The sequence below is a fragment of the Patiria miniata genome, unplaced genomic scaffold (assembly GCF_015706575.1).
Source record: "Patiria miniata isolate m_02_andy unplaced genomic scaffold, ASM1570657v1 HiC_scaffold_22, whole genome shotgun sequence".
NCBI lineage: Eukaryota > Metazoa > Echinodermata > Asteroidea > Valvatida > Asterinidae > Patiria > Patiria miniata.
In genome coordinates, this window is record NW_024037061.1 from 17914146 (window position 1) to 17939506 (window position 25361).

The 25361-nt window shown below is 39.9% G+C and overlaps 2 protein-coding genes across 2 annotated transcripts; one reads left to right on the plus strand and one right to left on the minus strand.

Annotated features, from left to right (window-relative positions):
* The first annotated feature begins 554 nt into the window (after window positions 1-554).
* LOC119730917 (orexin receptor type 1-like) lies at window positions 555-2304 on the plus strand. The gene has a single exon (XM_038203980.1). It carries the CDS (start codon window positions 925-927, stop codon window positions 2002-2004), a length of 1080 nt encoding a protein of 359 aa, XP_038059908.1. The 5' UTR covers window positions 555-924; the 3' UTR covers window positions 2005-2304.
* Window positions 2305-18899: 16595 nt separating this feature from the next.
* Window positions 18900-22306, minus strand: LOC119730967 (neuropeptides capa receptor-like). Its single transcript, XM_038204035.1, has one exon. It carries the CDS (start codon window positions 22123-22125, stop codon window positions 20920-20922), a length of 1206 nt encoding a protein of 401 aa, XP_038059963.1. The 5' UTR covers window positions 22126-22306; the 3' UTR covers window positions 18900-20919.
* Window positions 22307-25361: the final 3055 nt, after the last annotated feature.

Sequence of the window (25361 nt, forward strand, 5' to 3'; positions counted from 1 at the left end):
GCTCTTGAGCAAGGCACTTTACCATTATTGCTTCGTCCTTCGGATGGGACGTAAAGCCGTAGGTCCCGTGTGTTGTGTAATGCACGTTAAAGAACCCAGTAACACTTGTCGCTAAGAGAAGGGGTTTGCCCCGGTGTTTCTGGCAGTGGCAGCAATTATGCACCGCAGCACCTAGCAAAAAGGTGCTTCTTAATGGGTCTCATTATTATGTTCATATACTTCATTTACCTGGCTTTGGTTGCATTCTCCCCCAGCGCTTTGTATCCTCTGGCAAAAAGCGCTATATAAATACAGTTATTATTATTGTTATTATTATTATTATTAACATATCTGTAGATTTTGACGTTACTGCTTAGTCATGAATATAGAAACGATTATTATATAACATTTCGCAGCACACAAACTTACGAACAAACATAATCAGCCATTAAAAAAAAGGTTTGTGTGACCTGCAAATACTGGATGACTACAAAATGTTCGAAGTGCGGGTAACATATTTTACATTATATATGGTTGATTTCAGTGATGAAAACCACATGCATGCACCTTTAAGTAAAAAAAACAATTGTGTCCCTCAATGGGAGATGACAAATTACTGCTTGTACGCGACGTGTTTGCAGTCCGTCTATTTATGAGGGTATGCGGCGCCACTTATACCCCAACCAGTTATTACCATCGCTCATCCGTGTCTGTACTGTGCATCTCTCCATGTCGCTTTAGTGCGTGATCTCGCACCACTCATACCGATCTCTGCATGTAAACGAGATGGTTTCAATTTATTGTGTCAGTCTGTTGAGTGCTCTTGTTGGCTGCGTGCGAATACCAGAAGAGGAGCGGTACGGACATCATACACTCTTCAGGCCTTTGAAAAACTACCTTGGGGCAGGTTTACTTTGCTACCAGTTATTGGCGTGTTGATGCAAGATGGTAGTGGATACGAGCGACTTAAACTGTTCAGATCTGTACCAACTGGACTTATCAGATGATATCAAGCGGGCCTCTACCTACCTGATTAACCCAGGATCTCGAGCAATAGCCCTGGGTGTCCAGATCCTGGCTCTGATCATTGGTGTGCCAGGGAATGTATCGTTCCTCGTGGCTGTTGCTCGGGTTGCTTACATGAAGACCATCACAAACATCTTCCTGGTCAACCTAGCCATAGCTGATATTATCTTCTTGTTCTTCACGATCGTCAGTTATCTACTGTACCTGCCAGCCCCGGTGCGTAGTCACATCCACTCTTTGCTCAACCTCAGTTGCTCTGTGTCGTTCGCCATTCCATTCCTGACCTACTTCACCTCCGTCGCGACAGTTTGCCTGGTATCTGCCGAGCGCTACCACGCCATTTGCCGGCCGCTGAAGCACCTGGCTGTCAACACCAAGCGCCGGGCGGTCAAGCTTGTCCTGGGCACCTGGTGCGTGGGCTTGGCCTTCACCTGCCTCGCCGTCTTGCAGTACGCCGACCCGGTCCGTATCTGCGTCACTTGGCCCAGCGGTGGTAACGACACCGAGAAATTCGCCGATCTGCCGGACATCATCGGCTTTTGTCTGCCGCTGGCACCTTGGGCCCTGGTCGTGGGCAACCTGGCTTCATCCGTACCGTTCATGATCGCACTGGTTGGCAATGCATTCATGTACATCCAGATCATCCGTACTCTGGGAAACCGACATATTACCAACACCGACGAGCAAGACGAGTCGGTTAGCAGAGCTCGCCTGGTCCGCAACCAAGTCGCCCGCATGCTGGTCATCAATGGCACGGTCTTCTTCATCTGCCAGTTCCCTTATGCCTGCATCAATTTCGTCTACATATCCGGCCTTGCCAAGGGGATGTCCTTCCTGCAAGTTAACGATCTTCAGAACAGTTTGAGAGTTTTCAGCCACAGTTTATTGTTTCTCAACTCAGCTATCAATCCTATCATTTATTGTGCTGTGTGCCCATCTTACCGTCGGGCGGTACGCACGGCGTTTACCAGCTCAACGCACTCCACAAACACATATTAGGAACCTGTCAATACGTTTCACCATCCGTAACAAAAAGGTCAGGAATTTCATCTTTTTTGAAGGTACTATACAATGCATTGGTTTAACCTTATTAGCCACGAAACACCGTCTTTGGCAGATTCACCCCAGAAATAAGACAGAAATGGATTGTTCGGTATCCGCCGTTCACCGACATGATGCCATGAACATGAACTCTGCGAGAAACGGGGTAAAATCAATGCAAGTCTCGTTAAAGGGAATGTACATCATTGGCTTTTGCTGTAATTTTCAGAAATGAACTATTTAAGGGGTTAGTATAATAGAGCAAATATTGTTTAACTGACATGTTTGAAGTTTTGTGTTCGAAAATGCTTGAAAAACCAAGAAAACAAAAATGTTTAAGTAGTCTGGTTCCCCGACTTCACTAAATATAAAATGGACCAATTTATAGATGTCAGAAAATTGTAAGGTAAGGGAACCAGTCCAGCTGGCCTGCACCCGTTTAAGAACATGTAACCAATAGCAAAAACAATTGTAAATTCGGAGCAGTAGTTGAAAAATAGTTAGGTTTTTCCAACGGTGGTCGGCCGACCATCGTTGGAAATGTATACAAAAATACCATTTTCTTGAAAATGACTTGACACCTGGTGCCATAATTTTACAGGATGCTTTAGACTGTCATTTACCAACATCCTAGTAAGGTATTTCGTAAAAACTTGGTAGTTTTATTTTTCGATGTTTGCAAATGTTGTAATTTCCCTTTAAAGGTACCATCTCCATTAAGCTAATCTCCGGGAAATTGTGCACAGCCTAATGTTGCACGGAAATTTACACTTAGGCCTAATGGACATCGATGCTAGCACTATCGCTAATAATTGCTATATTGCCATCAGGGTTGTGAGGGGATGGTTGAAAGTTAACCACATGCGTTTTCTATGTGGTGCAGACTGGCTAACTTTTAAAGGTAGGGTAGATCCTTTGTCATTGGTGCATTTCTTTTTCGTTTGGAGCAATAAAAGTGATCAAAATCTAAAGACGGGTGCTTAACAACTAACCTGATGAAGTATTAGCTCTGTGAATGCAGTATATTCTGAGAAAACAATATTCTAGGATCCCGGTTTCAATTCAAAAGTTGCAGAGTCATGTTTTGAATTGCGCCCGAAATCAGCGCCCGGGGACATTCTGGTTCAGCCATCCGATTGCTGCAACGCGATGTCACGCACTGAACTGACGAATAATATAGTAGCAACCTTGCGCGCGTGTGCGTCGTGTCAACGCTTGTGCGCTCCCAGATTCGCCGAATTACAAACCATTGACACATCTTTGGATATTTATCGTTTTCTTTATTTATGAAAAGTGTGCTCAATTTTTGAGCTGGAACACGCCATTCAAAACCAATTTTTAAAACTGTATAAAAGCCTGCAAAACAAACCAGCACATTTATTTGTTACGGGGTATTATATTCCTTTACACGTCGTCCGGAAAAGAAAATCAAATTATGAAAAAGCATGTATATACCAACTTTAAAAGCTGTATTTGTTCAGCTTCAGAAATTTTATTAGCCTATGTGTTTGGGAAATCCCCTCGATGTCACGCACATTGCCTCTTTAAAGTGTAGGCCTAATGTCAAAATGAAAGAAAAGTTGTATTCGATATGCTGCGTGCCCTGCGAAAGAATCCTGTTCGTGTCATTTCTTGATAAATCCTTAATTAGTCACTTTTATCAAATTAATTTTTTTGTGTCAGTATGATAGCAATACCTGCTGTTGTTTTCTTCACCTCCTCCAGCCTAGGTAGCACCTTCGTACATTTATGAGGCAGCCAATTAATTACCTTCATTTTTGTTTTACCAAATTGTGTGATGTGTCATCAACTCATTTTTTTTGTAATCCACACATAGTTCAGTTGAGGCGCACGTACTCGACACGCAATGTTTATTTAAAAACATATTGCACGGCATATATTACCATTATAATAACAGCTAATATGTAAGAGAGTAAATAGCAAAATTATAGCACGTTCTATTCATTCTAGAGAATCCATCTGCTGTTTTAACCCCATAATGTTTCTGTATTGTAGTCTGAATTGCATGTCATACATTTATATCCTTCAGTGGGGAGTCTTATGTCAAATTAATGTGCACCTTACACTGTACTATGGAAAGTGGAACGCATCTGCGTGTAGAGTACATAAAGATCCATATGAATCAGACTGTTCGAGACACGAGTGGTACGTCAGGAATTTCTCTCCTTTTAAGTCTTTTTGCATCCGGTTTTTCTTCTTGTTAATACCAGTCTTCATACTTGTACTTGTATCCTCAATATTTGTAGGTCGTAAGCATTGAGTTATTGGCTACTTTTTTTTATTAAGTCTAGGGATTTATGATGGTCATGGTTTTTTTTAGTATTCAATTTTTCAAGGCATTGGATATCATTATTTTGGTGGTCTTTGATAGTCAGTGATTCTTGTGTCCTGTCCTTTTTTCTCTTCGTCTCTCCGGTCCGTATGTTCTGGGAGTCTGGACTAGTCTGGGTCTCCTCGAGTGTTGAATTTTTAGCCTTGTATTTTATTGTATTTCAAGCCTCCTGTATATATTTATTTATTTATTTAATGTACAGTGTATTGTAAATGATTCAATGTATTTTCACTCTGATTTTTTTAATGATGACCTTTTGAAAATCATCCCGAGGTGACATGGCTACCATCAATAAATCAAGTTTATTATTGTTATTATCCCTTGGTCCAAATATAATTGTGTGTGTGTGCAAATTAACATCGAAAAACACACGCACACGAAGTTGTAGGTTTTCCCTGCTATTTTCACACTTTTTTTTTTTTTTATTCCAGTTCACCGATTCTTATATTCAAATTCGCCCAAGAATAATTTCAGATGGTTTTGGCAAAATCAATTTAGTCATTTATCACGCATTTTCAAAGTTTGGTTAACCTATTTGTTTAAGGACTAGCTCAAGAATATTCTTCAATACAGATTGAAATCGTCTTAGCTGTTGCCGACCGGCAGTATTCAGAGATCGAATTCGCATATCAATCACTTTAACACGTCTGTTAAGTAAATTAGTCAGGACGAACTTGTATTCTGACACGGTTCGGCGTAGATGAAATGTAAGATGAAACGGTGTGTAAGACATTTCTTACTTTTCCTTTTAAATTTTTTTGTTTGCGTAACTGTCCTTTAAAAAAATACCAATATAAGTCTCCATGGGGCCGACTGGTATCCCATGTGTCAATATCATGAAGAAAAAACCCAAAAATGTTTTGTAGAATTACATTGGAAAACCCACGTAAACGAAGTTATCGGTTTTCCCGGCTATTAAAAAAAAAAGATCATTCCAGTTTACCAATTATTATATTCAGATCCGTCCACAAAATAATTTCACATGGTTTTGGCTAAATCAATTAAGGCTTAGTCATTTATCAATCAGTTTATAAGTTTGGTCCTCCTATGTATTTAAGTGCTCAAGGACATTCGCCAATACAAATAGAAGTCGTCTTTAGCTGTTGCCGACTGACAGGATGCAGAGATCGAATTCGGGTAATCACACTAACACATGTGTGTTGAATAAATTAATATGGAAAAATTTGTTATCTGAACAATACGCTTCGGCGTAGATATGAGACGAAATCGAATACTCTTGACGAATATGTGTATTCAGTATTTTGAATTTGCTTCAGCTATATTATAAAAGACGAAATTAAACATTTTAAGTGTACTTAATTGATTTTGCTGGACGAATTTGAATATAAGAGCAGGTGAAAAAGAACGTTCAACGTTTTAAAATAGCCGGGAAAACCTATATAAATTAACTCAAAGAAAGTTCTCCTGATGACGAGCAGAGCATACTGTTCGAAACGTCGAGTTAAACTAAGTAGATCTTCTTAGAACCACACAACTCACCAAGAGATATCATTCACATGGTGTTTCCGCAAACCCATTCATTCAAAGCTTCGAATTATACCACATATGTGGTATGACTTTGGTTTTCATTTTAATAAATCTTTTGTTTGAATGACTGTCCTTTTAAAATTACCATTATAAGTCTTCGTACTGGTATCCCAGGTCCAAATATCATGAAACAGAAACAAATGTTTGATAAATTTGAAATGGAACTCGAATGTAAACAAAAAGTGGTGGACAGCCGTGTTAGTCGGCAAAATGAAATACATAAAAGTAAGGTAGTGGAATGAAAGTTTGCACAAGCTTTCGTATCAAAACCTCCTAGTTTGTTATTTACTGTACATGTACCTATAGATAAACCTTGTATGATGATGCCGCTCTTCATTGCATCTGATGAAGTACTGTTGTTGCTACGAAAGCTCATGCAAACATTCACTCCAGTTAGTCATTTTAAGTGCTACCTTACTTTTATAAATTTGAATGTAAACAAGTAATTGCAATTTGTCATTTTGGGCAAAGCCTCGAAAATTCAATTTCTAGATTGTAATCAAATAATTGAATGCATTATGGAAATCTTGTTCATGCTGTACAAAGGTCTTTTATCTCTTTAAATAGGTCAGTCATATGTCAGTTCGATTCAATAAAATGATTGGGCAAATGTTTACCAGTGTTCATTTTTGAGTTGCAATGTCCCAAATGTATAGCATCCGGGCCCGAGTTTTACTTTTTCGGTATCTTTTTCAAAATACTTGATGTAAGAGAACGGCCTTGGTGTGTATCCAAGTTTGATTATTTTGAACCCTTTTTATTGAACAAACTACCTTTCTTAAAAGAAACCACACAGGTAAACTGACTATGTGCATTATAATTATTTTAAGGTAGAACAGGTTCAAGCCCCCCTCCAGTCAATTTCTTTGTTCAACCTTAAAATAAACAGGTATTTTAAATAATGAAAAATATTATATGAAAGCGCTGCATCCTCCGTCAGTGATTCCCAGTTGCCTTTTCCAAGGTTACTGTAAGAGGTTGTTATAATATGTAACTGCTACTACTACTACTAGTTGGCTGAACAGCAGCCGGTCACAAGGTTTTCCAAATGGCTCTATCTTGGGCGGCCTCGCGGATCTCCTTAGGTGTAAGAGCTACATCTTAAGAGAGTATATAGTCTTCCTTTCCTACGGTTCCCGTGGACAGGTTGGTAGAGGGCGTAGAGGTTGACCAGGTCGTTTTTTGTTTTTCTCAGCGCATGTCCAAGCCATTTAAGCTGCCGCTGGTAAATGCTTGGTGATGGTAATATGTGATTGTAAATGATAATATTTAACTTTGGGTCTAAACCCTGAAGACAATTCTACATATTTAGTGGCGGATCTGTGGGGGGGGGGAAGGGTTGTTTGGGGTCTAACCCCAGCCCCCGCCACAAAAAAAAAATAAAAATAGGAATATCACGCAGAAAACAATAAGCATATGCATGCTACCGCCACTTGAGCCAAAACTGAATTTGCCCCTGATATTTACGACTTAATTACTTGCCCCTATAGTTAAAGAATACACCGCGGAATAAGTAATAAAGGCCTGATAAGCTCATAATGGAGAAGCGGTTTCTTGGGAAAACTGCTTTTATTGAATGAGAAATTGATAGGGCGAAAAGCATCACTACCTGTGCATACCCCTATTCCCCAGGAGAGAATGTCCGTGCTGGAATAAATGTCTGTAAATCCTCTTGCTTAGACTTTCTCACGCTTCTTCTGTTGTAAGAAGGATAACTTACAACAGAAGAAGCAAGAGAAAGTATCCAATACAGGCCTACCATGCCACCGGGAACCATACACCCAAAGAATATAATGGAGAGATCAATATATTTTTAGAAAATGGAATGGACTACTAGACACATACACCTTCATGCACGCACAGTCGTGTTTTGCTATGCTTCCGAGGATTGGCTTTGTGTTTTCCTTTGTTCCCTTATCTAAACCTTTCCCATAGACTAAGTGCACAAACCGGCATTTGAGGACAATAGGCACCTTCGTCTGAAAATGAAAGGCCCCTTTGTGCTCCTTTTGTTGTCTGTCCTTGAGCGTAATGCAATACAAGAGCTGTGAGTTCAATGTATACAATACATACATATGCAGACATAATCAGCTTAATATCATCATTTAAAACAAACTAACGTTGTAATTAAGATAATTAATGAACCATATAAATGATAACTAAATCAAAGGAAGAGCTAAATTTATGTTTGTTAGTTTGCATGTACCAAAGTAGTCATGTGAAAAAGAACAAAGCTTTTTTCTATAACATTAATATTAACATAAAACAAAGTTTCCAAAAAGTGCCGACTCATCATTTTCGGAAATGGAATAAGCTCTGCACTATTTTGTTGGGCAAAGCTTTTCCGATGGAACTTTTTCTGATATGGTAGCTTTTATAATTGCCAGACATCCTTTTATGCTATTCAGAAGTTAAAATTTCAGGCTTTTGTGGAAATTTACTTCAACTAAATACGTTTAAGACAGCATATGAACCATGACCTTGGCCTGACCTTGACCTAGGCCGTCAAAACCGGACACCTCCCTCTAGAATGTCTTCTAGGGACATATGCAGTAAGTGTACCAAATTTGGTGCTTTAATCCAGCGTGTCAAGATTTTTTTTCCTGCAGCCACTTGACTATTCAACTGGATCCTACCCTCAAGCTCTTCACCAGCATTGAGCACTGGTTCCCACGCCGCACCCAAGATGTCATCGAATCTTCAAGCACGACACGGTACCCGCTGGCATCGCTTTTTCTATCACATACATATGGCACCCTATCCTCTCTAGATAGTCAAATGGGTCTCCTATACCCAGGACAACGGACCCCATCCCTAATCAGCCCACGGGTCCCCAGTAGGCAACCTGCCCTATCGCTCCCTTTCACCACGCTGCGATACGGAGGGCATTTACCTGCTCAATAAATTCCATTAATGCATAATTGAAACATGTCGATAAGTTTGCCATCCCGACAAAAAGATCAGGTGATTTGCTTTTTTTTCTAAGTAATTTCATGTTTTAGGTCTGCCCGATACAGTTATACAGTGTTTAACTGGACTAGCTACGGGAATACCTTTTTTTTTTAGCTGACTCTACCCGGAAATTAGAGAGTGAAGTATTCTTCCGTATGGACAGTTTGACGACACAATGCCATGGACATGAACTCTGTATGCGGTACGAAACAAGGCCAAATTATCTTGCTATATGCCTAGGTCTCGCTAGTGCAAATTCAAAAAATAATGTACATCTCCATTAGGCACCACTTCAGGAAGCTGTGCACCAGTGGCGCACCCAGGATTTGGCTTTTTTTTGGGGGGGGGGGCTAAAAAAACATTTCAAAATATATTGCCCACAATTTTTGGCCGCAGAAAAAAAATGTTATTTTTTTTTTTTGGGGGGGGGGGAGAACTATTTTGACGTTGGTGGCGCCGCTTACACCCCTATTGTACTACTCGAAAATAGGCCACATACATATCACCAAGGGCAAATCGTCGGACTAAATTTTCTCTAAAAAAATTGACAACCTCTTGGGAGGGGGCCTCATGCCCCCCGAGGCCCCCCCCCCCCCCCCCCCCCGTGTGCGCCACTGCTGTGAACGGACTAAGAAGAAGGCCCAGACTTAATGACCATCAGTGTTAGCACTTCATATCACTATATAGAATTGCTTACCACCAAGAAATGCCGGTGGTTTCCAACGATCAGTCGATTGACTGATTGCTTGGGGACAAAAGAGAGTTCGATTGACTAAATCGTGTTTCACCATCGAAAGGTCGTCCATGGGTTTTAATGTTTTCTCGAAAAGGGTATTATATCCACTGAGCTGAAACTGGATCAAGTTAGGTTTTGCACATTCCTTTTCGAAATTTGAGTTATGCTATTAAAACAAAACGCATGAAAAGCAAATGATTCTATATATCTATATAAGTTGTTAGTAAATGTTAACAATAGAGCCTAAAAAATCACCCAGAGTGGTGCGCTTTCGGACCCCTTAAACCGGAAAATTAACGTTCCAAAATTTAAAAATTACCAATTATTTTTGGTACTCTGATTTCTTAAGAGAGTCACCCTCGGAAAAAAAGCCTTTGTAAATTCTAACTTTAGCATTTCAATTCATGGAAATTGAAAAATCGCCTGACATGAAGGAAAGATGTTGTACCAAGATGGACTTCTCACTTCCGAAAATCTAAAATACATGTGGACTAGTTGAACTCGGAGCACTCGTACATAGATGAACATTTATGAAATAATTTTTGTGGCTGTCATTGGGTGGAAACTGAAGCTTAAATAGGAGACTGAAATGTCAAAAAAATTAATACACTTGAAGAACTCATTATCAATTTACAAACAAAACTAAAATTACCGTTTCTAAGAACTGCATTCAAGCAAGCCCGACTCAATCTAGAACCCATCGGCTGCAGGTAGGTAAATCTTTGCGTAATTTAATATCATTTTCGTTCCACGCAAGTGCGCAATGTGACAACAAACGTGATCGAACAAGGAGACCTAGGTACGAAAATGCTAGATGTGAAAGGTCGTAAGTTAAACATTCGTTTTTACCCGACTGATTTCGCATCATTTTTTTTTTCTCGTGGAAAGCCAAGATAAAATTCAAACCTGAATGTAAGTTCTTGATGTGATTACAGTTAGAAATCATTCTGTCAAAAATTATAGCAAGAGAAAGGGCAACCCATGGTAAAATGCCCATAGGCGGGCCGCGCGAGGAGTCTGGAAGCTCAAAGACAAAATGGCGTACTTTCAGGCTCAAGACTCTAGGGCAACTGGTCAATCCACCGCTGGTGTTGTCTACAAGTCCTGGGTAGCACCGTCGTACATGTTCGAGGCACGTTTGTGTGACTCGGCAGCTATAGTTTAAGTACCGCCCTTTCCCCATCCCATTTATGATTAATCAATTACCCTCATTTCCCTCAGTTATACGATTGATCATCAACTGAAGAATTGTTTGGTAACCAACCCATAGTCATGTGAAAGACACAATTTATAGTGCACATTCTCGACACGCAATGTTTAAACAAGTTGCACATTGTAGGCCTATACCATTACAATAACAGTTTATATGAAAGGGGATAAAGATCAAAATAATTGGATATTCTATCCATTCCAGAGTCGCACTACCTCATAACCTGCACTATATCCCCGGTTGCGTGTCACACATTATAGGCTGCTGCCGGGGAATGTACGTGCACCAGCACTACTAACCGAAGACAGGATTCCACCCCTTTGCTGCAGTCACTACACTGGTTACCCATCTCCAAACGAATTCGTTACAAGTTATTACTTTTGGTATACAAATCATTTCACAACCAGTCACCAGAATATATGCATTTTGCCTCATGTTTCCCCCCAGACCAAACCTCCGTTCTAGTTCTAATCCTTTTCGCCTGACTTCCCCTCGTACTCACAACAAAGCTGGTGACAGAACCTTCACAGTCACTGCAGCGAAGGAGTGGAATAGTCTGCCCTTTTCCATTCAAAATGCCAAATCTCTCGAGCAATTCAAGAAGCTGATCAAAACCAATTTATGCCACCAATAATCAATTCATTTTCTATGCTACCTGTTTTTATTATTTAACTTAATATATTTATTTAATTTAATTGCTCATTATTTGTAAGCGCTGTGATTTAGTTTACTAATAAGAGCGTTCTTAAATGCCGATTATTATTACTATGGAATCAGGATCCCATTTGTGTTTACCAAAAGGTTAAATATAAATCAACGCCAAGACATTGGAATTGCATGTTGTATGTTTTTGTTAGGGAATTCCTTACGCATCTTACATTATTGTTATTATTTTTTTTTACATCCTGTCCTTTTCAAAATACCATCCTAAATCATAAACTGCTAACTCGTGGGTTCAAAACATGACACAAAATCAATGTACATGTTGTAAATTCTTAATGGAATCAAACGTAAACGAATTAAATTTACTGTAAAATGTCAGTTTGGGCTGAGCCTCGAACATTCCTTTTCTATTCCGTAGTGAAATAGTTTAACTAATTTTTCAAACCGTGTACATGCCGTGGACAGGCAAAGAAAAAATAATTCCCCCTTATACCATTTTCGAATTTGAATGACTGGATGTGAAATTTTAATCTGAATGCGTTATCTTTAAATTGAATCGTTGAAAAATGCAATCGCATGTTTTTACCGCATTTAAATGAACGATCCATTTAGTTAATTGAATGTTGTTCTAAAGGTGCATCTGTTTAAATTGATGCGAAAATGGGTGATTCATCATCAATTTGGCTGCCGAAACTATTAAACTCAGCCGGGAAAACATATATAATTTACTTAAATGAACACGAGTGATTTAATATAGGTTTCCTGATCAGTTTAATAGATTTGGCAGTCAAATTGATGACGAATCACCCATTTTCGCACGAATTTGGATGCACGTTTAGATCAACAATCAATTAACCAAATTGATTGTTCAATTTAAATGTAAAAGCAAGTGATTGCACTTTTCAACGATTGACTTTCTAAAGTTGTTTTGTTATAAGGATAATAATGACCCATTTGAGTGGTTTTAGCACACCGTTCTTTGTAGTGTGGAGCAACAGTAACAAATAAAAGTTCTCGCTGCTTCAGAATGACATAATATCAATACCTAATTATTAATGCATAATATCAATACCTAATTGTGAGCACTAATACAATGTTGTTTTAACAGGAAAAAAAAACCCAGGAGTAAATTGTTTTTTCGGCACATACGCAATTGAAAACACAAATCATTCATCGTTTGAAATAGACATCATGGACAGCGAACAGCGAAATAAGACTCTATGAAATAATAATAACAAGTCTTGTCGCGTGACTTCTCTTATGTGGGGCAAAAAAAACAACAACGAAAAAAAATTGAATGTTAAATTATGAATCCGGTACAATCGAAATGTGACAAGTGTGTCTAGCCTAAAGATTGATCCTCCACACTTCCCATTTATCTTTGCATCAAACTTCAATATCCTGTTCCTGCAATTTTAATTAAAACGGAGATCACAAACAAACACGCAAAACTAATAAATGAACCCCTCGAACATCTGATGTCCTCTCTGACGCCATGCAGGACTTGGAAATAGTTGTGTTGTGATGTTATTTTACCTTTAGCAATCGGCAAAGGTTCCCTTGTGTATCGATGGCGATACCATTTACCCTTTCTGAAAGACATTAAATGAATTCGTTATATCATGGAGTTGGACAGTTCTCTGCGCAACATTTCCCATTTGTTTATCTTTGCTTTCAATCAAACCCCCTTGGGGCCAGCTTGGAACATGAATCAAACACACGACGCCTAAACCATTTTTTTTGCTAAATCAAAGGCGGCTTATTAATTTTGCTTTGTTTGTTTTTGCCGAGTAGGGAATCTACGCTCGTCTTCCCCAGAATGTAATCAAAATGATTGTTTGTTTTTGTGATCCATTTTTACGTCTTCTATTGAAAACACTGACAATGTCGCCGTACGCGTCAACATCGAATATCGCGTGATTGTTTCGGGTCACCGGTCGCCAACGGTTTCACGCATAGATGTAATAAAACCCTAGACACGACATTTATGGGCTCCGTGCGCCAAAAAAGAGGGCGCGTTTTTACCTCTTTTGAGAGCTCCGTGGACGGGACACACACAGCGTGCGCGTACTGTACTGTACTGGTTCGCGCGTGAAGTGCGCACGACTTCCTGAATGCGTTAAAGCCATTAGCCACCGCGTCTTCACGCCCTCCCATGTTTTTTTACAGGCCTACATGCTCAAAATAATGGAAAATTAACATTTAAAGCTACATGTATAGTCCATCATTTGCAGCCATCTGAAAAAGTAACTGGCGTATTATTGTTGAAAAACATACTTGGTTGAAATTAATCTTTCTGGCAAGCTATCATTTTGAAGTAATCAACGAAAGTAGGCCTTAAGAAAATTCAAATTAGTAGTTCGTTTTGTTATTTGGCGCAGCGCGCGCAAGCATCGGCACGACACACAGGTGCGCACGGTTGCTATAATTCGTCGGATCAGTGCACGACATCGCGTATAGCTGCAATTCAAAACAATTCAAAAAATGATTCAGCTTTTGATTTGAAATTGAGATCCTAGAATGCTGTTTTGCTCGGAATATACAGCTGAAGCTGCGCTGAAACTTCATCAGGTTAGTTGTTCAGTATCCTTCATTAGATTTTGAACACTTTTGTTGCTTCAAACGAACAAAATGCACAAATTACAAATGACGGACTATATCTTTAAGCCTATACCTATACCGGGCTTTTGACGCCGCTCTTAACGTAATTACTCTGACCTAAAATCACTCTAACGCGGATAGGGTAAGTGCAGGTAATATGGGACCAATAAGCTCATTTACATAATTTGCGTAAAGATAGACAAAGTCATTCAAAAGAAACATTGGTTATTGGAATCAACAACAACTACCCTTCCTTTTAATGCAACAATTTATGCCATGTTGTATCCATTATGACAGTTAGATGCAAGTATGACGTCATCACCAAAGGTAATATGGGACGGTGTATGCAGGTAACATGGGACACTGTGTGCAGGTAATATGGGACGGTGATTCTAAGACATTGCAGTGATATTTAAATTGCTTTGCACAAGTGAAATGTATTTACAAATGCAAATCAATGCAACAATTAATACCATGTTGTATCCATTATGACAGTTAGATGAAAAGTATGACGTCATCACCAAAGGTAATATGGGACGGTGTATGCAGGTAATATGGGACACTATGTGTAGGTAATATGGGACGGTGATTCTAAGCCACTGCAGTAAACAAACCCTGTCCACCATTTCCCCATATTACTTGCACCTCGTTGTGACGCGGAGCTCCCATTCAATGGTTAAAAAATCCTTTAACATTTTACGGTTAATAAATCCTTAAACACAGTACCCCACACGCTCAACACGCTGAAAACACTTCATAAAGTTCCTAAATATTACAAGAATTCAGCTTACCCCCGGACTGCTCAACAATTTCAGCATATTTTGTAAAATATCTATTTTAGATCAGAGAAAACAATACTGCTAACTTCACATACCTTGTCCAATTTAAGTGGTCTTATTCAGTACAATTTCAGTTCGTCAACTAATCATCCATGTTTGCAGTGAAGGCAATTATCTATTACAACTATTGGGGCGCTATTTCTTGCCGCCGAAGGTTTACAGTTGAACAGGCGCCGATTTCAATTCATGCGTCCCATAATACCTGCAGTCCCATATTACCTGCACTGACCCTATGTGAAAAAAAACAGTGCACTTTTGCATAAAAGCGTGAAACTTGGCACAGATGTGCATATTCATGCTAAACAATGTTTTAGATGTGGAGCCATCTCAAATTTACCCTTTTAGGGGTTTGGCCGCCTTTTTAAAAAAGGGGGCTCATCATGCCCGCAGTGAAAACTGTTGTTCCCACTTGTCACAAAAGCAGGAAACTTCACAAAGACATAATTATATAGATTTTAAATGTTTTACAGATGTGGAACCATGGGAAATATTGTGCCCATATTTTACGATCGAATAAAACGTCTCACAGACGTTTATATTCATGAGAAAAAAATGGTAGAATTAAATAAATTGATGCCAAGGCACCCATACAAACTGGTTTCATTTTCTCTTTCCCACATTGCGTTGCAACGGTATCAGCGAAAAGGAAAAGGAGAAGGTTACAGTCACGCCCATATATTGTTTTTCTCTCCCTTAACAGTGTCTTGTGTCGCGACACGGAGAACAAATTGGCGATGGGCTGCAATGGCAGTCCAAACAGAACATTCGCCTCACTTTTGCACAGGAACGAAAGTCCATGTCTACACGCTATCTCAAAAATTAATTGGAGCATTGAATTGAATTGTGGCAAGATGATTGGTCATAAAAAGAAGACAAGCTAGACAGAAGATTCAAACAAAATGTTGTTTTTCTCTTCCTAAACAGTGTCTTGTGTCGCAACACGGAGCAAAACTTGGCGATGGGCTGCAGTGTCAGTCCAAACAGAACATTTGCCTTACTTTTCCACAGGAACGATAGTCCACGTCTACACGCTATCTAAAAATTAATTGGAGCATTGAATTGAATTGTAGCCAGATGATAGGTGATAAAAAGAAGGCAAAATAGACAGAAGATTTAAACGAAATATTGTTTTTCTCTCCCTAAACAGTGTCTTGTGTCGCAACACGTGGCAAAACTTGGCAATGGGCTGCAGTGGCAGTCCAAACAGAACATTTGCCTCACTTTTGCACAGGAACGATAGTCCACCACAACATGCTATCTCAAAAATTAATTGGAGCATTGAATTGAATTTTAACCAGGTGATTGGTAACTGAAAGAAGACAAACTAGACGGAAGATTTAAACGAAATATTGTTTTTCTCTCCCTAAACAGTGTCTTGTGTCGCAACACATAGCTAAACTTGGCGATGGGCTGCAGTGTCAGTCCAAACAGAACATTTGCCTCGCTTTTGCACAGGAACGATAGTCCACCACGACATGCTATCTCAAAAATTAATTGGAGCATTGAATTGAACTTTGGCCAGATGATTGGTAATGAAAAGAAGACAAAGTAGACAGAAGATTTATACGAAATATTGTTTTTCTCTCCCTAAACAGTGTCTTGTGTCGCGACACGGAGAACAACTTTTGGCGATGGGCTGCAGTGTCAGTCCAAACAGAACATTCGCCTCACTTTTGCACAGGAACGATAGTCCACGTCTACATGCTATCTCAAAAATTAATTGGAACATTGAATTGAATTGTGACAGATGATTGGCCATGAAAAGAAGACAAAATAGACAGAAGATTTAAACAAAATATTGTTTTTTACTTCCTAAACAGTGTCTTGTGTCGCGTCACGGCGAACAACTTGGCGACGGGCTGCAGTGGCAGTCCAAACAGAACATTTGCCTCACTTTTGCACAGGAACGACAGTCCACGTCTACAAGCTATCTCAAAAATTAATTGGAAGATTGAATTGAATTGTAGCCAGATTATTGGTCATGAAAAGAAGACAAACTAGACAGAAGATTTAAACGAAATATTGTTTTTCTCTCCCTAAACAGTGTCTTTTCGGGCCGCTTTTAAGTTACTTAGTCTGATTGAAAATCGTTCTTAAGTTACGTTTCTATAATCTACAAGCTCCAAGCTATCAAATGATATCGGTACTGGTTTTGTTCTTGTTCTCAACATTTTGATTAAATGCAAAATTGGCCACATTTGGCATGGCACCAATGGGCCTTTGTTTGATCTAGCGAAACTTAAGACTGGCCATTATGTGATTAGGGTCGATGATACTATGCTTTAAGACAATCAGGGGATTTGTTCCCGAAATATTGATTAAACCCTATATCCAGCTCTCAGTCTAATAGCTTATTCAGGAAGTCGTGCGTACTTCGCGCGCGAAACAATACAGTACAGCACTCACAGGCACATCGTCCACGGACCTCTCAAAAGTGGTAAAACGCGCCCTCTTTTTTGGCGCAAGAAGCCCTTACAAGCAGGATTTTGCCAACAGTTTTGAGAGCAAAATGCGCGTCCAGGTTTTATTAGATGTGAGTATAGGGCGCCCTCTTGGCCCTGGATCCTTCACAGGAATCTCAGGGACTTTCTTCAAATGCAACCTGCTCTCACGCCTCGCCTCCGTGTGTTTTGCTTCTAGTTTTTGTTGTTGTTCTTTGTGTTACACGCCTGTGTTACATGACTATAAAAATATCATACAAAAAGCAATGTAAAGTCGAATAACAACCACATTAAAGGACAATTTTGTTATTTCATTTGTATTTTATTCACGTACATGTACACTATTGATATTCATCTTTTAAAGTATACACTTGCAACTACGTTACATAAACTATACACGACGTTATTCAAGTTATGTGCATGGTATATCACATGACAGTATTATTCCCAGAACCAATTACAAATGCTGTCAATCGTTTCAAATCGCCATAATTTTACTAAATTTGGTTTCTTTGAAAATAACAGATCTATACTCAGAATCATTGACATCAATACGATTGGCACTCGCCCTGATTTGAAAACCACATAAATTAAAGGTTGAATGAGATAGCCAATTCAAAGAGAAACGATGTTGAATATCAATTACGCACCTGAATGGGCCTTGATATAGTACTTCAGGGGTTTTCTAAACACAATGGATATCTGTAATAGGCCTATATATATCTCTCTCTTTTTTTAGTAGAGTAGATATTAATATATTTTTTTTAGTGAAAATTCTCTCTAGGGACCACACGTAAATTTAGGAGTAGAGATCGTTCAATCGAATAGATCAACAGCGGGCCAACGAATTCGTGTTCATGAATGAGTCACGTGATTGTGCCATGTACTTTCTGGAAGGAGTATTGTTTTGAGTAGAAAAACGAATCAGCTTTTTGACCTCAGTGACCCCATGATGACCTTTGACCCCAGTTTGGTCATGTGACATGTTGGGGCTGGGCTACTGATACTTTTGACAAAGTTTGGTTGAATCGGTCAAAATATGTAGGAGCAATAATACTTTGGCTATCCCGCAGCTCAAAAAATCAATATAAATTTGGTTGTTTTCATATATTTATTAATTTATTTATTTTGAAGAGCATTTAAAATTAAACCGTCTGGTCCCCAGTTTTACCCTTTGGAAATTAGATATTAGAAAATAGAAATTAGATAAGGCATAAATGTCTACACAAATAAATGTCCGTGTACGGCTTTTATTATTTAAAAATCCTTGACATTCACATTGTACTGGAGATACCATCACTTTTATCAGTTTTATTGCCTTGTTATTCAGGTCGTTCAGTGGCTTAGTGATGGTTTTTGTAGTTAAGTTTGCATGCCTGTAAGAACAACATCTTTTCCTAGTAGTTGTGAAGAACATAAGTTTGTGCAGATAGCACTGGCACAGCAATTCTTTACTAACTCTGTCAGCACAGAATCCCCATAATAAGATAATAATATAGGAGCTCGGGTAAAAACTAACTGATAATATCACCATTTTATGTGTTTATTTCATCAAACTTACATATGTACATCTTACAATTTTGAAATGTGAATGCACATTACCAATACTGTGAAAAACGAAATAACCACACAAACTAATACCATTTCTAATCACGAGGGACAATAAAGTAGTTACGGGATATGTCACCAACTGGTTAATATCACCATTTTATGTGGTTACTTCATCAAACCCATGTGTACATATTGGCCACATTTTGATATGAAATACACATTGCCCATAGTTGTATATAATCAGCAACTTACTTCCGAGATACATTTTGTTTCCTGTACACCTTAATCACAAGGAAGCCATTGATCGTGTTCCTTGAATGTATTTCATAAATTGTTAGCTGTTGAACTGGATGGTGCCAGACTAGTTATCCGTTTCAAGCCTCACTTTTTCAGTGATATGTTTTTAAATGTGGCTAAAACATTAAGCTATGTATAATTACAAAGTTTTAATTATTTCAGAGGAGACTGGTATTAATTTGTAATTAACTTTATGTCATTGCTTTCGTTTCTATTCGCAAGTTCCGAAATATGAAGATTTGACCTCGCTTTCAATTTAATATGACCGACTCGTAATTAAAGCCTATACCCGCACAATTTCTGCGCCGCAGGTTAAATTGGTGACCCGACGAGCCACATGACGTCTCTGTGGTCATCGTGGCCGTGACCAGGTAGCCGTTACATTGACACCGCAAAGCCCTGTCCTCGACCGAGTGAGCGCATACTAGAGGCAAAAGGCTGAGACGGACATTAACTACATCAGATGCTGGGAACTTCGCATCGCCTGGTATTGAATGTCGTAAATGCGAGCCTTGACTAGTTGGACTCAACATGGACAGGCATGATAACAAGTTTAGGTATATTTGATGTTAAATCAAACAATAATTGTACATCCTAAAGTACCCGCTCTATCGAGAATATATCCGAGTGTCAACGAAAACGTATTCGGTAAACTTCGACCTTTTTTCGGAAACGGGAATAATCCTGTCCATCGTGGTCATGTGATATTGCCCCCCCCCCCCCCGCAGAAACAATAATTAGGTCAGGTGATGGTAATACCTAACATTATTATTATTATTAATAATTCAAAGCAAGACCAGTATTTTTTTGTTTTCCACTTTTCAATTCTGTACAAACGTTAATGATTAAAATGTACATGATTATCCGAAAGTCAATTTGTGCAGAGAGTCCGCACACTACTGCCTGAATATATACCACTAGTAGTTGAAAGAGTGCACATTGAATTAAAGCAATCAAATTGGAATAGTTAACCGATTGATGTCCCACAATACAGGGGGATGGATGTCCACACAACGTTATTAAGTACTCGGCAGTACTCGGTACTCGGAAAAAAGGACTCGGCTACAACACAGGGAAGCATGAACACAATAATTGTGCGTCTACAAAAAAACTTTCGTTTTGTAAATACGTGGAGGACAGTGCCAAATTACTTATTATTGTCTTTGTTCAATACCTAAGAAAAGCGTGAGTACCCAGGCCTTTCTGTTACACACAAAGTGTCATATAGTGTGTAGATTCTAAGTGCAGTAACAAAAAAGGTGGAGTTGGTCCTGTTGTTCTCATGGATCAAAATTAATCTTATACTGAGTTTCGTCTAGAGCAAAGACATGACGAAAACCCTTGATTGAAACAGACTGTCTTTAGGTGCCGAATTGACTGTTATAATTTCAGATTTGTGCTAAAATGACTACATTTTGTTAAAGAGTATTGAGACTGCGAGCATGTGACAAAGCTTTTGTCATCTTCATGGCGAAGCGCCAAGTGTTTATCACTGGACTCAGTTGGCGCATAGGATGAAGTGAGTTGTTTATAAACCAGCAGGATATCGTGGATTCAAATTCACTCTGGTAAGACCTTTCTCTCCTGTGAGTTGTTCAAGGAACGGATATTTTTATCCCATGTTATTCATTTCCTCCAGGTCTGCATTATGTTACGCTACCAGATTTGCTACAAATTTGTTCTTACAGCTTAGAATCTCTAGCATCGACATCATCTTCATCATCTTGCAATCTGTTTTCGAAGCTATTGTTATCGGGCGGGTCTGCTTTGTCAATCGGTAGTGAGGTGACGCTATCGCATCTTTTCCGAGTGCAGCGGTCACCGCACACGGTCTGCTTGAAGGCATGGCGGTAGATCCTGCTGGTCAAGTTGTAGATGACCGGGTTGATGGCAGAATTCAGGAAGATGAAGACGTGGCTGATGGTCAACGGGAGAACAAGCTTCCGGTAGGTGACCGCAGATGGCGTGCCAAGGAGATAGTCCACGATGTTGGCCAAGGAGATGATGACGAACGGAGCCTGGCACAGGAAGAACACCGTACCGAAGGTGATGAGAAGCCGCGAGACTTGATTGCGAATCTGAGTGGCCTGGGTAGGGATCGTCTGCTGCTGCTGTTTCTTCTTGTTGACTCGGGCGCTGAGGTGAAGGATGATCCGTGCGTACATGACCGCATTAACCACCAGAGCCACAACAAAGACCACCGCCTCCACCAGATGCCCGACTATCAACCCAGCCGCCGAGATAGAGACGCAGTATCCAAGCACCACAGGGAGGTCTTGATACTTCTCCGTGTCCGGCCACACAGCGCAAAATTTAACCTTCCTGGCGAAGCGAGGTATGACCAATCCAGCCAGCAGTACGGCAACTACCCAGCTGCCGATGATGAGCCGAAGTGCCCGTAGTTTGTTTCGCCTCTGGATGTAACTGATGGGGTTGCAGACAGCGTTGTACCTGTCCAGCGTCACCAGAGTTACGGTAGAGATGGACAGGAAGTAGGTGAAGTAGGGGACGATGAAGGCACCGATGCAACCCACCACATCAGCGGTAATTAGATGGGTCCGGACGGTGTTGTTGAAGTAGAAGAAGTACGTGAAAATACTTATCGACAGGAAGGTAAGGTCAACCACAGCAAGGCTGGTCAGGTACATGTTGGTGGCGTTGCGCATGGCCTGCACCCGGAACACCGTGATGAGAAACGTCAGGTTCCCTGGAACACCGATAGCTAAGATGATGAACATGACTATCAGGATCACCCGGCCGGTTAGCGCATTCAGTAAGTAGAACTCTGCGATACGCTCGTCCGTTAGATTCATCACCGGGAAGTAGCAATCGCTGATCCCATCATATGACTCTGAAGTGTTGTCAACAACAGACGAGGAGTTATCCATCTTAGAGGCAGGTTGGACTCAAGAGCTCCGAGACGTGGATAGTCTCGAAATTTTCTATCACACGTTTTTCTTTCACCCTTCCAGCAGATGGAACTCGCATATCAGGCACACCTCTGGTCTGTATTTCTGCTGGTATTGCTGAATATATGCGACTACCACTGTTTTTGTCACCTACCGATGTACAAATACCAAAGCAAAACAGCTCGTTAACACTGTCACACGGCAAACTTGGCCCAGACAGTTAATTATGCTTGAACAGATCAATAAAAAAGTCATTAAATTGGACCATCACATTTCCAAAAGAAACAATTATCCCACACAATAACACAAACTAATAACCCCAACAGCTGTCCGTTTACATTACAATCACGAGTACAAAGTAAACCATTCTCTCTTTTTTTGAGCACAATCAACTACGAATTAATTAGGTTGAGCGTTTCTCAAAATTTCAGGGGCGTTTTTTATCCGGCCATTGTTGATGGATGGAGCTCCATTTGGAACCTCAAACAACTTGATGACTATCATGAGTAATGAACATTTCCTACAGTGTCGACACATTTTGATTCGATGCATTATGCATCGCTGCCGATTTACTTTGCACAGGACCCTAGGTAAGACTTATGGGGCCGTTTTTTTCTTTTACCCAATACCAAAATTAGCGGAGGCATTTTACAAAGGCTATGCACAAAATACAAACCAGTAAATGTAGTCGATATTATGTTAGAAAATGCTGGTTGGAAAGGCAGGGCGTGCCATAGTTCAAGGGATCTGATTATGAATACAAATAATTGGATTTTTGTTTTCAAATTTATCTACCAGGACTTTTAATATTAGCTATTCCAAAGCCTTAATGAATATTACGAAGGTTGGTGTGTGAGAGGTTACACAATTACAAGCGGAACAGTACTTGTACTTTCTTCGCTGCGGTCGGTAATAAAGATGTAAAAACCACTTGCTTGGGAGTAGTAAATGATAATCAAAACTTTGAAGAAAGAATTTAAATGTCGATCTTTTCCGAGACAGGTGGTGCTATCAACGGCTCCGGCTACTCTCCGTGGCGCGTCAGCGGCACATGCGAAGCCATAGCCGCTTGTGTACTTGACTGTGGCCACAATGTGTAGTCTTACAGAGGGCGGTATATTGTGACCCCACTCCGGTTTCTTTTCACGGCCCATTCCGCAAATCTGGGCTTCGGGTGCGCCTGACTTTCTCTGCACACCCGTACAGCAAAGTGAATGTGAAGAAGGTGAGGCTTGGGAAGTAGAAGTCTTGGTTAAAGCTCAGAAATGATTCACTGTGTTGATTGTGTACATGTGTGTTGATTGTGTACAATTGACTGTCAGCCAAGTATACCTAGACCAAGAACAAGTGTACCTAGACTTGCACTAGTCACTTTTACCTTATGCACACAAGCAGCGAATGAACATGAAGCATTCTTGAACTTGGAACAAGTTATGATGTTGCGCTCGGAGAACCATTGGACTGGGTCACTGACCGCAGGGCTGGTCACGGTAACGGGTCGTAAAAAAATATCTTAGACGTCCGAATCGCCTGTCACGTGACTATACAGGTTCACAATTCACCTGCCATTTATGGGGGGGGGGGAACTATACATAAATTGCTTGCAATGTCACCATGATATGCACAGGAAACGGTATAAGTAGTCGTTTGGTTGATCGTCATATAATCGCAAACGGATTTCAAGTACAAGCTGTGTAGTATCGCTTGTTTTTTTTGGCGGAGATGTCGTTTTATTTCTTGTCCATATCACGGAGTTTAGTTTTTGACTTACACTGTCTTTTGTTGATGTCCCCCCCCCCGGGTGTGTGGGTATGTCCTCTCCAGGTTTGCCACCCATGCAAGTAGCTTTAAACATTGAACAATAGAACAACAAAAATACAAAAGCTTTGATTACTCATTTACCCGAAAAATTATTGTCTTGTCCTCTAAGATAAACGTGCCACCATCCCGCCATCGGCGTCGCCAGGATAAGAAAAAGAAAAGAAAAGAAGACGAGGTGCGAAGTCATATTGCTGTTAATTTAATTTACATTGAACAACATGGACGTCCGAAAGGGGTGTCAGTGGGGTGGGGTAGGCAAATGTCCCGCCCCCCCCCAAAAAAAAACCTCGAAAAAATCCTTCATTGAGAATATGCTAGACTAAAGTTGGCCTGCAAGGATTTTTGGAAATAATGTGCTTTGCCCCACAATATGCGTGCCTCTTTTATCAAATGGCTTGCCTATTAGAGTTAAATGGAAAAAGTATATATATATTTGTTAACAAAGGCTTCTTTGATTTTGTCCTCTAAGTGTTTTTTTTTTTTTACTGTATTGAAAGGTCTTTATCCTGACCTATGGCCGACTTGTAAGGAATTTTTATTAAGTTGCTGTGTCGTTCAGTCCTCTGATACCGTCTTCAATTCCACTTGTACTCCATCTCGCCTGGGTTAACCTTGATACATCATCACGTCATAATGCGGGACCCAATTTGTTACGCCTAAAGTGACGTGCTGGGATAAAAAGGCTCGCGATGAGTGCTAGCAGCTAAGGGTCCACTTTCAGTGTTTGTTTCGGCACCTTGGGTAACATCAATCGGGATTAGAGGCGGGTCAACTTGGATTAAGGGTTGGTCAAAGGGGATTAGGCGCGCACGGACGATGATGAGAGTCCATCATGTTCACTCGGGTTAAATGCGTTACGGTTAAAACAAACATTTTTTTAATGGCGTACACAAGTGACATTTATTTGTGTTAAAGCAGTGGCTTTTTATTATTTCAAGATATCTCGAAATGATTTAAAGATAAATTTCGAGATATCTCTAAATAGATTTGATGATTTATAGATATCTTGAAATCATTTAAAGATATCTCCAAATCGATTTCAAGATAATTTTATGTCTAGCTCATTTCGAGATATCTCCAAATCGATTTCAATATATCTCCAAATCGATTTAAAGATATCTCTAATTCATTACGAGACATCTCACAATCGATTTCAAGATGTTTCAATTAAGATGATTCAGTTTTTACTTTATCATGTGTCACTAAGTAACACTCTTTGACTCTAAAAATAAATGTTTACTTTTTTTTTTTTATCGACCAGTCATTTTCATTTATCTACCTATTGCGCTATTCGATCTTTTTGTCACCAGATGCACGTCAACCAGCCGGTCCCAGTGAGCTTATTGTTCGATTTTTGACATATACGTCTCGCTATAGCGAGCTACTTGGGCAGG

Coding starts and splice junctions, on each gene's coding strand:
- LOC119730917 (XM_038203980.1), top strand. CDS start 925: ATGGTAGTGGATACGAGCGACTTAAACTGTTCAGATCTGTACCAACTG.
- LOC119730967 (XM_038204035.1), bottom strand. CDS start 22,125: ATGGATAACTCCTCGTCTGTTGTTGACAACACTTCAGAGTCATATGAT.